This window comes from Talpa occidentalis, unplaced genomic scaffold, assembly GCF_014898055.3.
Source record: "Talpa occidentalis isolate TD23 unplaced genomic scaffold, MPIMG_talOcc4v2.1, whole genome shotgun sequence".
NCBI lineage: Eukaryota > Metazoa > Chordata > Mammalia > Eulipotyphla > Talpidae > Talpa > Talpa occidentalis.
This window is the reverse complement of record NW_026555331.1, coordinates 55,217,722-55,233,133: the sequence shown is the minus strand read 5'-3', so window position 1 is coordinate 55,233,133 and position 15,412 is coordinate 55,217,722. Positions and strand designations below refer to the sequence as shown.

Here is a 15,412-nt window from a genome sequence, read left to right as displayed (position 1 = left end):
TATAATATAAGGAACTTTCAGAATATAAACAATAGATACGAAAGCAAGTTTTCACATTCTGTGTGAAAAAAGTTCTGTGTGAATGTCTTAAAATTTTTGGAGATCTGTAAAAGTGAATTTATTAGAATAGATTAAAAATTTTGTATATTTGCTTTTTAGAATATAGATTGTTAAAATGTTTCCTACAGTAATTCATCCATTTGGCAAATGTTTTTTGAGACTGTTCTAGGTAGTGAGCTAGGATTTGAGAACATAGCACTAATCTAGACAGATGTGATACCCTCTCTCATTGATACAACCTATATCTGCTATATGGTACATAATAACCATATAGTATTGGTTTGCTCAAGACTGTCTTGGTTTACTTATTCTCCCCATGTCTTGTCTGGCTTAGTATTTATCTTGGACAAAGGTATCTTGGTTGAGATGCACATCCTAATTATAAAGGAATTTTACTGATAACATTATTGTGTGATAACTATGGATGAAGTATAATTTCCAGTGATTACAGTTATATTTTACATGAGTTTATGAGAAAAGGGCTTTTATTATCTACTTTGTTCATGTACATATTACTGCTCAATAAGGCATTTCAGTTGCTGTCTATTTCTGAGCCTCCTTGTTCTGTTTTTTTTTTTTTTTTTTAATTGAGGTAACATACCTCTTCTGTTTTTTTCTTTCCCTGTAGTCTCTACCTGTCACTCTATATATAATACATAACCCAATTATCTATTATGTTTACTTTTATTTCTACAATAGTTTATGAGCTCCATGATAACAAAAATTTGTAATGTTTGCTTTTTTTCACTCATGTATTTCCACATCTGGAATATAGGGCCTGCTAAGTCCTCAGTGAATATTTGTGAATGAACTAAATATGAAAACATTTATTATTGCACTAAATACATTTGGCTAATTCCTTAAATCTTATGCTTAAATTTCTTCTATGATGTATCATGTTATTTTATACAGTTGTTTAATAAAATTGCTGAATTATATATTTTGTAGGTTTCTTTTTTACCCACTTATATAAATAATCTCTTTCAGGGAAAGACATCAGAGAAGCTTTCTGAAAACAGTAAAATATTAATTTCCATGGCCAAGGAAAACATACCACCAAACAGTCAACAGACAAGGGGTTCTTTAGGTATGTCACTAGATGTGCTAAATTTAATATATCTCAGCACAACAGCAGGCTGTTGTGAAAAAACATATGGTACTAAAGTCTACATGTGTAATGTAATTCATACTGAGAATCTTATAATCATTTTAAATGATACTGCCTTGGTTATGATTTACAGAAATCATGGAAGTAAGTACATATAATGTAACTAAAACTTAGCTGAAAAACTTGAATGGCGTGTATGTGAGAGAGTTTGTGTGTATGTGTGTGTGTTAACTGTTGAATAACAATGGTGGACTTTATTTACAAAATCAAAGAAAGTATACTTAAAGAATACAAAATGCTATTTGGGAAAAGACTTAATTATTGATGATTCTTGAAACTAAGAAGTTAATAACTGCAGTTACACTGATTCTTTGATTATGGTTTGATATGCAAATATTTGAAACTTTTTTTTAAAGATTTAATTTTATTTATTTATGCATACAAGAACTGGGGTGTAGGCCAGAGGTTTGGGGGACTGAGAGGATGCACCAGAGACAGAGTGGGGAGCAGAACAGGCAGGTCTACTGAAATGCACTGCTGAGGAGAGCAGCAGGTGAGACAGGAGAGGTCTGCTGTGCCATCTTTGGGTTAGCTCCCTGGCCCGGGATTGAACTCATGATGCAGTGACTGGCGATAGCTTGATAGCGCTGAGACTTTAATCCTTGTACTAGCAGGGAGGCCCATATTTGGGCCTTTATACCACCTTTTTACCACATTTTGGCTTGTTGTAGGTGTACTTTTTTGTTAAAGAAAATGTATGAATAATTTTAAAATTTGTCTTGTGAATTATTGATGATGACTGAAATTTTTTCACATAAAAGTCGCAAAATAGGATACTGAGTTATTTGGTTGTTGTTCTCATATGGGCTGTTTTTCATGATCACAGGTAAATTCAGAAGTGTTAAATGCTTTGTGTGTGTAAACCACTTGGTATACAGGGGGTTGTTGACCAAGAGACTGAATGGGCTCTTTGTCTCTACTGGAAAAAGATCTCAGAATGAGAAGTGCTCAAAATGAAAAGATATTTTGGGATTTGCCACAAACCTTTTTGCCAGAAACCTTTTTTTGCAAAGAGAAATCATGAAGATAATTTAATTGCAGAGACTAATGTTTGAAAGATTAATAAAAATCATTCAAATCTACTGTTCTGTTCTTTCCATTATTGCTGCTGCTGCTGTTGTTGCTACTATCAGCAAGTAACCTATATTAAGTGCTTATGGTGTGCCAGATGCTGTGCTGGTTTTTTATCTCCTTTATCCTGAAGATGGAATAGATGCCTGGCTTATTCCTCTGCAACTTCCATATCATTATGCCTTCCCTTCTCTCTGTCACCTCTCACATCAGACTCTTGTGTGCACCATCATTTTGTTGAATTTATTTAAAGTCTAGTATCATACCCCTAAATCCTTAAAAGATTTTAGCTCTTCTTCAAGTCCTTGACTTCCTCTTATCTCATAATTATCTTCCACCTTTCTTTAGAACACCCACTCCAGTGGTCACATCCTAGACCTATGGTACCACTCAGTTGTAAGAATACTCCTTAATGAGTACTTCCTGTTTTTTCCCAAGCTATTTTTGTTCTTGTATCCCGCCTCAACAGTATTTGATTCCAAATAACTGACCCTATCACGACTATTGATTCTACTCCTCTTTCAATGAAGTACTCCATAACTTCTTTCCTCTGCCACCTGAGTTCCATTGTATAACATATTTACTCCCTTGCACCTCTCTTTTCTCATCATTTTGCCTCTATTTCCTTTAATTATTTGGCAAAATCTCAACTCTTGTTAAATCCAATTCTGTGCCATTGTATGCTGGCACCTATGTACTTAAATTTGGATAGAGAAAATACATAACTCTGTAACACTTCCTACTTTAAAATACTAAATAACAACTCAGAGTGGACCTTAATGATGTTGATGACTTTACTACATTTCTAGTACATTTACTATTCCACTCTGCTATATAATTGTTAAATTTTTCATTTCCTGAAATTTAATTATTCTCCCACTCCCATGGTGTTACTTTTTATTTCACTGAGAATTAGAAATTAGAATTTGCACTCTCCTACTCTTATACCTTGTAACCAGTCCACATTTGTACTAGATATTCTGCCTTGTCTTCTGTTACTTCAGGTGAACTGTCTTTGTGCCTTTTACCACTCCTCCATTTGTCTAACAGTCCCACATCTTTCCACTCAAAATAGACTTCATCAGGATAAGATTTTCCCCTCTCTATTAGATCACTTACATCAGCATACATTGCTGTAATAACTCATACCTTGCAAAAAATAAAAATGCTTTATGTTCTTCTAACTGCTGAAAATCTCTACATGGTTCTTTATAGCAAAACTTGAATTGTCTAGGCCTCCCTGCTGGTGCAAGGGGTTAAGACGCAACCTGTGAAGCTGTCCATAGCCTCTGCAGCACGAGTTCAATCCCGCACCCGGATAGGGAGCAACCCACATGGCGCAGCAGACCTCTCCTGACTCGCTCGCTGCTCCCCTCAGCAGTATACTTCTGTCAATCTGCCTGTTCTGCGCACCCCCCCCCCCACTGTCTCTGGTGAATCCTCTCACTCCCCCACACCTCTGGCCTGTACCGCAGCTCTTGTATGCATAAATCAATAAATCTTTTTTAAAAAAAGAAACAGGTTAAAAAAAAAAACGTTGAATTGTCTATATTTACTATCCCCAGTTACTTTTATATCACTCTCTTAAATACTGAGTTCTTCAGTGTTTAGTTCTCCAGTCAATCTTCCCACAAAGATTGGGGTCATCAGTGAAAGGATTGGCGCAGTAAGGAGAAGGAGAGCCAGGCAAAGTTTCTCACAGGCAGGAAACTTTATTGTGTCCCCGGGTGAGGTTCACAGACCCAAGGTGGGGGTGAGTGAAGTCGCGCCCGTTGCCAGGGGGAGGCAGGCTTTTATAGGGTGAGGAGAGGTCAGGTGGGAAAATGGGTTTGCAGGGTGGGAAACTGGGTTTTTAGGTGGGAACAGGTTTATTGTCTGATTTTTTTCTAGGTGGGCTTCCTCATTCCTGGTGGGATTTTGCATTCCTGTCCCTTGCATCAACCTTTCAATCAGTAATTCATAAAAATAGCTATTTTTATTTTTATTTATTTATTTGAAGATTTATTTATGCATACAAGAACTGGGGTATAGGCCAGAGGTGTGGGGGGTGAAAGCATTCACCAGAGACAGAGCGGGGGACAGAACAGGCAGATCAACCAAAGTACACTGCTGAGGGAGCAGCGGGAGAGTCAGGAAAGGTCTGCTGTGCCATGTGGGTTGCTCCCTATCTGGCCGGGGTTCGAACTCATGCTGCAGAGGCTGTGAACAGCTTCCCAAGCTGCATGTTAACCCTTTGAGCCAACTGGGAGGCCCCCAAAATAGCTATTTTTAATTATCATTTCTCAAATCTCAATTTTTTCAACGAATCTGCTTCACTTAAATATTACTACCTACTTGAAGTATTTCCTTTCTTTACTTGGCTTTTAAGGCTACTCTTTTGGCTTTTTTCTTACCTTTGTAGCGCCTCCTTTTGCAGAACTCTGTTAACAGAACAGACGAAGGCCTACCTGTCCTTAGAAAGCATTTCCTGCAAGGCTGGCACATGTTTAGTGTCTGGAACTTTGTTAGTAAACACTTCCCTATACTGACAGAAAAACTTTATATGGTAAGAGTGGCATTTTGTGCTTGAAGTATACGAAGCACTTGGTGTATACAGAGTATGTATCAACTTTACTTTTGGAGAGTCTGGAATCTTGGCCCTTTGTCACTAACAAGATTCCCAGGTTATAACATTTTGTGTGTGTTGTTGTCATTTGGCATGTGGGGGTCCTTGGGTTCACTCTGAGAAAGGTTTCACCAGAGCTCCTGTTTTAGTGACACGCGGAGGGTTTCCCAGCGAGTTTCTCCATGAGACAGAGACATTAGTTATATTTAAAGGGCAGGTTTATTAGGGAAGGGATAAAACAGTTAAAGAAGACACTTGCATAGACACAAGCCGGCTGGAAGAGCTGCCCTAGAAGGGACAGGTTTGCTAAGAGAGGCCTGCATGGTTTCAGGCTGGCAGCCTTGACAGGTCACGGGCAGGCAGGAAGGCTGCTGCCCTGCAGAGGGAGACAGTGGGTAAAATGAAGCACCTGCATAGTCACAGATGGGCAGTGGGGAGTGCTGCCTGAGCCTGTGCAGAGACTGAATTGATAGTCTTCTGTTTGGGAGGGGTCACTCGTTGTGAGCTGTCAGTTGGTTGCTAATTTTGGATAACTGTAGAATCTGAAGGGGACGGGAGATTCTGCAGTGGGTTCAATCTCCACATCTTTACCTTTGCTGTCTTTTGGGCTCAGTCTCCATCTCTTTACCTTTGGGGTCTGTTGGACTCAATCTCTCTTTTGACAGTTCCTCAGGATACTAGTTTCCACAACTGTGTAGATGTTATGCTAATCTCTTCCGCCCCCACTAGTCTTGTCCTCCATAGTTGTTACAACTTGTTGCTAGAGGAAGTCCTTGTGATTTCTTTGGGGAAGAGCTCTTAGAAGCCTACACTTAATTTTCTCTGGACCTGGCCCACGGGCATATGCCTTTTTCCTTTGTTAATTTTGCTTTGTATCACTCTAATAAACTATAATTATGAGACTTAGTGACTTTTATATCCTGTAAGTTCTAGCAAGTCACCAAACCCTGGGTGGTCTTGAGGATCTCTCATACACTTTTCTTCAGTCTTTTTTTTTTTTTCTTGGTTGCTTTTCAGCTCCTCATCTCTTAATTTTAGGTATTTCTGTAATCCATCTACTATATCTGTAGTTTAAGTATTTTTATCTACCATTTCTAGACAGTATCTCTGACCCTTGTGTTGCAGAAATAAATTCTAGCCTTTTACCCAGGCAGGGGAAGAACAAGCGGTACTACAGGAATGGTCAGGTCAAGAGAAGCTTTATTACTCATGCATGAGGTCCCAGACCTGGGTAGTCCCATAAGGTCTGAGCACCAGTCTAGGGACAAAGGATTTCTTTTATACATAACCGTCTTACATTGATAATATCAGTCAGTAAGCACAGAAGTTTGTGACAAAAGACAGGTATTCAAGAATGCCCTGGGAGATCAATCAGCATGGTAGCTGTCTGGCCTTGTTAAAATGTAACCTTGTTCAGTAATCTCATCTAGATAGGCTTTAGAGAAGCAGAACTTGCTGTTTACATATACTTTGCATTATTTACTGCACCAGACCTATGACTCTTTTAGCAGGAAACAGGAAAGATTTCATTTGCTTAGTGGTTCCCTTTCACTTGTATTCAAATTCTGTTGATCAGCATTTCAAGGCTCCAAAATTCACTAGATATTTTTTCACTAGTTTATTTTTCATGCTCTTCTGAAGCCATTATTTTGGAAGACTACCAAAGTAAAATGAAAAGATTTTACTCTTGTTACTAGAGGTTATTTGCTCTGGTTGTTAATTCGTTTAAAATACTGTTTTCACAAGAAAGTTAGGAATTTCAGTGAAATTCCAAAGAATTACAAGGAAGAAAAAATTATATTATTGTAATTTAAAAACATCAGAGAGAAAGCAACAGAATTTTACATTGCAGAGAAGTTCTAGAATTTAGACTAAGTTAAAAAATTAAATATTTTGGAAAACATAAAAAGAAATCGATGTTTATTAATTTTTAGTTGTATCTTTATCATTCCTTTTAGCATATTTGACTTACATTTCTCTTATTACAAACTAATTCCAGATATTTCACCTCTTTTTTTTTTTTTTGGTTTAGTTTGTACAAGCTGAATGGGTCCTTTGTAATAATACCTTTGTAGCTGAAAGTTTGAGTATAATGTTCTCAATTAAAGTAGTCACTTCTCTTGATAAATCACCTGTTTATAGAGAAATCTATTATTTCCTGTAACTTGTTATTTGCTTATTTTTACATAAAGCTTTGTCATGGTAATAGACAAAAAGAAGAATCTATATATAGGTGTTCCTTGGTAATTTATTTTATGAAGTGTTATTATAAGTGCTGTGTTAGAAGGTAATTTCAAAAAGATTATACTTTAGCTTTAAATATTTCATTTAACCTACAGCTACTATAGAAGCAAATACTTCTGATTGATGTAGTTCTGAAGCATAATGTTAACTATCTTAGTCACTGATGTACTTAGTGAATGACATCACTTCATATGACCCTAAGATGACACTAATGCTTTACTTGCTGCTAGAACACAACTGCTGTGAATATGTAAGTCTCCCCTGAGATGCAACTGTGAATGCATAGTTTAAAAATAGAAAATATTTAAATTATTCCATAGTTTTAAATTTATTTTCTATGACCTGCCTCTAATGCCATAAAATTTTGGTACCGTATGACATAAGTAAAAATTAAAAAATATTTTCTATTGGCTGAACTTTAATGAAATTTTGAATAATTCAGAGTTATGTATACTTATTTTTCTTTTAAGACAATATTATAAACTATTTGAGTCAATAGTGAAAAGCAAATATTCTTAATAAATAAAATTGAGCTTAGCATAAACCATTTATAAATAAAAATGATCACTTTTTTCTTTCCGTTCTTCTACATAAATCTAAACAGAACTGAAAAACAGTAGTAAAAGTCACCTCATTCACATGACTTCAGAAACCTGTAAATTACTTGTTTTGTGAGTAGGAAAGCTGAGCATATTGGGAGACAATCCTTGCAACATTGTTATCTTTTTCTTGACATAATAGAGCCTCTATTGTGACCCTTTGTAACTACAGATATGTAACTTTGGTTACCAGTTGTTTTGCCTAATCTCTCTGTGCAATCAGACTGCTAAAAGCAGATTAAGAAACACTAATGTTTATTTTCTACCATTTTCTTCCTTTGTGTTACTCACATTTGTTCATATGCACATTGACACCATTTACTCCGTGAATGGTGAGGCAATAAAGCATGGACAAGGCAATAAAGCATGGACCTTGCCTTCATGAATTTTATAGTTTAGTTTTATATGTCATTCTCTTTTCTGAATGTGTAAAGCAAAATTATTTTTCTGTGTAGACTTAAATTCTATATCTTTAAAAATTAGTTTTAGATTTCTTTGTAATGAAAGAATGCCTTTCTGGTATGATCTAAAGTTCCAAATGTACGGAATTTTGTAGATTCTTTTGGAAGAGAGTTGAGTGTATGAGTGAGAGGTGTTTCAGAGGAATTCTGTTTTAGCCTCTCTCATCAGGAGTTAAGCTTAGAACAGAAGTGTTTGTCAAGAGAGTTACAAAGATTTTTAGTAGAAAGCAGAGTTTTGTATTTATAAAAAATAGTGGTCATTCATTTATATTTATACTGTTTTGCCTTTTTCTCCCTGAAATATTTCAGTGATGTAATAAAACAGTGATATGAAACATTCACTAATTTCCATTATTTAACTGTATTGTAAGGAATAAAGCACAAAAATGATATTCATTTCTGTTCATAGACTGTACCCAGTTATTTCATTTATATTCTTTATAACTGAATCTCTGAGGAAAATTTTTGTTTACAAATAAGTTTTTTATATTATAGTTTTACACAATACAACTAAAAAAAGGGAGAAAGGCTTCAGAAATTTAAATGCTCATCTGATATCTGTGCTTCTTGACATAGTATTTTTCTTTAAAATATTTGAGAAGTATGACATTTGATTTTGACAGCTTTATTGAGGTATAATTTACATACCATGAAGTTTATCCTTTTTATTTTTTCATTTTTATTTTTTATTTTAAAGATTTATTTTTATTTATACAAGAACAGGGGTACAGGCCAGAGGGGCGGGAGGGTGAGAGGATCCACCAAAGACAGTGGGGAACAGAACAGGCAGACTGATTGAAATACACTGCTGAGGGGAGCAGTGGAAGAGATGGGAAAGGTCTGCTATACCATGTGGGTAGCTCCCTGGCCGACCGGGAATCGAACCCGCACTGCAGATGCTGATGACAGCTTCACAGTGCTTTGCTAAACCTGCTGTACCACCCGGGAGGCCCAGTTTATCCTTTTTAAAGGATAAAAACAAATCAGTGGTTTTGTTACCAGGCGGGGTAAATGGTACCCTAAGACTCCCAAACCTGCTCACTCTGAATAGGTTCTGCCACCCACCACTTCAAGAGAAACATACCCTAGTGTGTAAGACGTAATAGAAAGGAACTTTAATATAATTAGTGTGCAATAAAAAGAAGCGAAGGCAAAGAAAAAATAGTTTTCACATAAAACATCTGGTTACCCATCCTCTCATGGGTAAATGCCCAACCAAACAGGGTTGGCCCACTTGGGACACAGAGGCCAGAAAACCTGCTACAAGTCTAAGGCACCTTCTTGTGGGGACCCACAGGAAAGGGCTAGAGGGGCCCAGAATGTCTGGAGTGAAAGGAGCAAAATCAAAATCAAGATAAAAGTTGCCATTGTTAATCTCCCCATGGATCTCACCCATGTCTGTTTCCCTTGTCTCCTTCCACATTCCCCAAGTCCTTGGTACAAGTCCCAGGCTGAAAAGCAAGCACAACTTCATGTGTCTGTCTGCTCCATGTGCCTCCTCCAGGTCTCTTTCTTGCTCTGTATCTCTTCTCTTTCCTTCTTTCCAGTGTCTAATCCCTGCTTAGCTCCATCCTTCCTTGATTGAGGCAGGGAACCTGGAATCTCCCCTTTCCCTGGGCACGACACACAGTTTCTAGTGTATTTATGAGTTGTGAGGCCATTGCTGTTGTCATCACCTTAAATGAAATTTGATTTTTGAACTCTGTATAGAGAAACTACTCAAAATTGTGTTTTTTTTTCTTTCTTTTTTTTAAAGATGTATTTATTTATGCATACCAGAACTGGGGTACAGGCCAGCGGTGTTGGGGGGTGAGAGGATTCACCAGAGACAGAGTGGGGAACAGAACAGGCAGAGGGGAACAGAACTGCTGAGGGGAACAGGGGCCGAAACAGGAGTGGTCTGCTGTGCCATGTGGGTCACCTCCCTGGCCAGGGATTTAACTGGTACTGCAGTGGCTGTGGATAGCTTCATAGTGCTGAGACTTAACCCCTTGTACCACCAGGGAGGCCCCCCAAATTATGTTTTTCTTAAAAATCTAGCATCCAGTTCCTATTTAGGATGATGAGAAACTTCTGGAAATGGATAGTGGTGATAGTTGTGCAACATTGTGAGCTTTTGTGATGCCACTGAATTGAATGGTAAATAATGGTAAATTTTGTGTTGTATATCTTATCACAGTGAAAATTAGAATTTATTTATATGAAATTTGAATTGGTACTGTACTTGAAAAGTTTTTGGAAATTTTGACCTGAGCCATGCATGGCTCTAATAATATTTTTTCCTTCAAATGTTATTATTAATTTCTACAGACTGAGAAATAGAAATATGAAGACTGTAGGTATTTGTTTTTATTTGTAGAATTTAATTTGTGGAATTAAGTGAAGAGAGAAAATTATTAATTCCTCTTTGTTTTAATTTTGTTGTCCTTGAAAAAGCAAGATGCCAAACATTTTTTGTAAAGAGGGAGTAAATACATATAACATACACACATAATAATAAAGTATCTGTTATAAAAAGTCTGGAAGGAGATTTAATCAGTCATATTGGTGGTTCTGCATAGGAGAACTGGGTGACTGGGGTTCATGGATAGTCCATTATGTGACTGTTAACTAAGAAAACATTTTAAAGAAAAAATTTGTTGTCCTAATTCAGTCTCAGAATCAGCATGGTGGGCCGCCCATGGTGGTGCAGCGGTTGAGCGCTGGGCTGCAAAGCTGCCTGCAGCCTCTGCAGTGTCCGTTCGATCCCCGGCTGCTGGCGAGGGGCCCACATAGTGCACAGACCTTTCCTGCTGTGCCCGCTGCTCCCCTCAGCAGTGTATTTCGTCAGTCTGCCTGTTCTGCTATCTGTTCTGGCTCTGGTGAATTCTCTCACCCTCCCACACTTCTGACTGTACCCAGTGCTTGTATAAATAAATAAATAAATATTAAAAAGGAAAAAAGAGAAAAAAAAACAGCATGGCTGTGTTCCTTCTTACTGTGCTTCATTATCGGAGATTGTATTGAAGTTGAGATTGGTTTGAAAATTAAGAAGTAATTTTGTTTTCTTTCTAGGAATTGATTATGGATTAAGTTTACCACTCGGGGAAGACTATGAACGAAAGAAACATAAATTAAAAGAAGAATTACGGCAAGATTATAGACGCTATCTTACTCAGGTAATGATTTCTATTTATTTTTTATGTCTTATATTTCAGTATTCATCACCTAAATTTGTTTTCCTAGGGTTTTAGTAATATGAGCTGAAGTTTAGGTTTTCATTAATCATTAAATATTTAATCACTAAAGTTTTGCTTTATTATTTTTTTCGCAGAACCTTTTTTAAAGTATATTTTGTTAAATTATATAATAGCTAAATTAAGATTTACTGTATGTTTAAAATGCAGTTTATTTGCATTTATGGTTTATAAAATTACAATTATGCTATTTTTAGTGATCCCACATTATTTTTGGTAATGTTTTATAATATTTGTTCTAAATGTTTAAATAATCTCTATTTATTCTAATTTACACATGGAGAGAGGACTTGAATACATTTCTCAATGATTTGTTTCCCTTGACTTTAGGGTATTACACAAGCAAAACGAAAGGTAGGGTTGCTTGCAAAATATTCTCTTTTAGCTTTATTATTATTATTTTCAGATCAATAGCTTATAATCATTTGCATTGAGATATTGCTGCTCTCAAACCAATAAGAAAAATAGCTTCATTTGTGATTTTGAGATTTTTGAATGGTAGTGTTTTGTATCTCTGCTGTTAGCTAGTTGACAGTCTTTATATTCTGATTTTCCATTAACACAGTCAAGCATCATTTTTGATTCTTGCTTTGCATTTGTTTTTGTTGCTTTTTTATGTATCCTTTATAGATATTCTCCAGCTATTCTAAGTCCTTTTTTTTTTTAGCATGCTGGTTTTTGGTCTTCAAATTTTTGCTAATTACAATTTGATTAATAAAATAATGATATTCTGAACGATGTGTTATCAGAATTTGAGTTACTCACTATATTATATGCACCAAAACCTGTGGATTGCATTTGTAAATTTATGTTGGAAAACAAAGAGCAAGTTTTAAGTTTTACAAAACTGTTTTTAAAAAGAGTCTCACAGATTTCATTCATCATTCAGGCAACACTTTTACAGTCTTAATATGAAGATGAATCAGGTATGAATCCTGTCTTTAAGGAGCTTAGGGTCTAGTTGTATAGTTAGCATTCATACAATTTAGAAAGTGATAACTCTAATAAGAAGGATATAATGATCAGGAAAATGATCAGGCCCTAAGGTGTTATTTTGTAAGGCATTATGGAATAGGTAGAATTTGTATAGTCTGGTGGATTAGCTGAGAAAAGGAAGGTTTTCAGATGGAGATTATAGGATGAAGTGGGACTTGTAGGGTAGGTGAATTTAAGCTTTGTTGTGAATGAGGCATATTAAGTTTATCAGTTTCAGTGGGTTAGAGGAGATTCTTTTTGAGAGTGGTAAGAAAGAATGATATAGATAAAAAGGATAGGATCAGATTAGAAGGCAGTAGATTTTTAAATATATTTTATTGAGTTAATATTGGTTCACATTGTCATTTCCATAATTCCTTTCAGGCACTGTTGTCATAATGCACCCACCACCAAGGAACCTTTAGTCTACCAGGTAGACTATTGTGTGTGTACCTTCCCTTCTTTGAAAACTTGATATGTGCAGTAGGCAGTGGTGAAACATACATCCTTAATCAGACTCTGAGAACTGTGTTTTAGGACACTTCTATATGTCAGACTCTTATCTTACTGTCTTATCTTACTATCTACTGTCAGACTCTTATCTTACTGCTACAGCTTTTTAACTAATCTGCTAATTCTCAGTCCAGTTTGTAACCAGGGCCTCCCTGATGGTCCAAGGGGTTAAGTCACAGCACTATGAAGCTACCCGCAGCCACTGCAGCACCAGTTCAATCCCCAGCTAGGGAGGTGACCCACATGGCAAAGCAGACTTCTCCTGTCTTGCCCACTGCTCCCCTCAGCAGTGTATTTCAGTCAGTCTGCCTGTTCTGCTTCCCACTCTGTCTCTGATGAATCCTTTCATCCCCTGCATCTCTGGCCTGCACCCTGGCTCTTGTATGCATAAATAAATAAATCTTAAAAAAAAAATCATGAACTGTGTATTTCCATCCATGTTGGTAGCAGAATCAAATAGGAACAAGGTTGTGGTTCCTATTGCTGGAATATAAATGTTATAAGAAAACTCCAATTCTAGGGATGTCATATCACTTTTCCTCCACTTTCTCATTACAATCTTCAGGCTTCTTCCAGTTTTTCGTGAATGCTTGCTCCATTTTCAAGGTTAAATACAATTATATAAGGAGTGTTTTCTGAATGTCCCTTATGTGGCAAAGCAGTGTGTTGGGACTAGGGGTGAGCAATGAAAAAGACAGTGATCCATTGCCAGCTAGAATTCATAGCTTTGCACATGTTTCCTCAGTGGTGATTTAAGAGCCTGTGAATTTGGAAGGTGACCAGAAACCTCACCAGAAACCTGACCATAGTGGGCTATTGCTAGTTAAAAATATATTATTTAAAAAAAAATTCTCTTTAAAATTGAACAGTTTGGAAGTGCCCAAGTGCTTATAGTATGTATCTGTTCCACAGTTGGCAGCTCTCAGCATGAGTGCATCACCAGGCAGCTTAATTTTTAGTTACCAGCGTGATTTTCCTGACTATTATGCTTTAGACTTTGCAACTTTTATTTATTTGCAGATTTATTTATTTAATTAATTGCCGTGTCTGTGGCATTTATTTATTTATTTGTATATATATTTTTTCCTTCCACCAAACCACCTGTGCCTATACCCCATCTTTCTCACTCCCCTAACCTCTTCATCCTTTCCCGTCTGGTAACCATTTCTTCTTTTTGCCAGGTTCAAGCTTTATTACTTACATTCTTTGCATGTAAGTGTTTTTTAGGTATTTATATTGTACAGGTGAATGAAACCATCTGATATTTGGCTGATTTCCATCAACATAATCACCTTGAGGTCTATCCATTTTGTCCCAAATGTCACTATTTCTTCTTTCTTCACAGCTGTGTAATATTCCATTGAGTATCTGTTCTATATTCTATCTGTTCATCGGGGTGAAGGGTGCTTGGGTTTGTTCCATGATTTGGTGATAAGAATTTTAATATTATTTGGATAAATACTTCATAGGGTTATTGCTGGATCATATAGATTTTACATTTTCATTTTCTTGAAGAAATCCCCATACTGTTTTCCACAGTGACTGTACCAACTTGTATTCCCATCAACAGTGGATGAGAGTTCTTTTTCACTGTAACCTTCCTAACATTTGTTAATTCCATTCTTTTTTTAATAGCCCATTCTCACGGGGGTGAGGTAGTAATCTTAATATTGTTTTAATTTACATTTCTCTTATAAGTGATGTTGAACATTTTTTTCATGTCTGTAGACCATCTGAATGTTTTCTTCAGAAAAGTGCTTATTAAGGTCCTTTGCCCATTTTTAAATTGGGTCATTAATTTCTTTGTTGTTGAATTGTGTAAGAAATTTGTAAATTTGGTGGATTAATCCCTTGTCAGATTATGGCATGCAAATATTTTTTCCCATTTTGTTGGTTGCCTTTTTGTTTGGTTGTTGGTTTCTTTTGAGGTACAGAAGCTTTTAATTTTGATGTCATTCCATTTGTTTATTTTTGCTTTTGTTTCCCTTGCTCTTGTGGTTGTATTCCCAGATACATCTTTGTGGTAGATGTCTTGTAGTATGTCTCCTATATTTTCTTTCAAGTTCTTTATGGTTTTAGTTCTATGTCCAAATCTTTAATCCATTTTGCATTAGTTTTTGTGTATGGAGTTAAATGTGGGTCTTGCTTAATTTTTTTGCAAGTGATTATCCATGTTTGCCAGCACCATATATTAAAAAGGCTCTCTTTTTCTCCATGGTATGGCCATACCGCCTTTGTCAAAGATGAACTATTCATGTTTATATGGATTTACCTCTGAGATTTCAATTCTGTTCTGTCATTCTGATTTTCTATTGTTCCAGTACCATACTGTGTTATTTTTATAATTTATTTCTTTATTTATATCTTTTACATAATTGTATATTCCCTGTAAAATTCCCACCATCAGTTCACCCATGAACCATCACCATAGTTCCTTGTGCTCTTCTGTCCCCTGTTTTGATCCCTTTTCCAACCTCCTC

The 15,412-nt window shown here is 36.3% G+C and overlaps 1 protein-coding gene across 9 annotated transcripts in view; it reads left to right on the top strand.

The window, feature by feature from the left end:
- Window positions 1-15,412, top strand: part of CSPP1 (centrosome and spindle pole associated protein 1) — a 103,014-nt gene that overhangs the window by 9,470 nt on the left and 78,132 nt on the right. For 7 of the 9 annotated variants that reach the window (XR_008550641.1, XM_037505711.2, XM_054692211.1 and 4 more), the window contains exons 3-5: window positions 1,048-1,147; window positions 11,263-11,366; window positions 11,775-11,798. Coding sequence is in view for 8 of the 9 variants with exons in the window: in XM_037505711.2 (XP_037361608.1) it covers window positions 1,048-1,147; window positions 11,263-11,366; window positions 11,775-11,798 (228 nt within the window). In the remaining variant the exon portion in view is untranslated. The remainder of the gene's footprint in view (window positions 1-1,047; window positions 1,148-11,262; window positions 11,367-11,774; window positions 11,799-15,412) is intronic. The other 2 variants (XM_054692209.1, XM_054692206.1) reach the window with 1 other exon arrangement.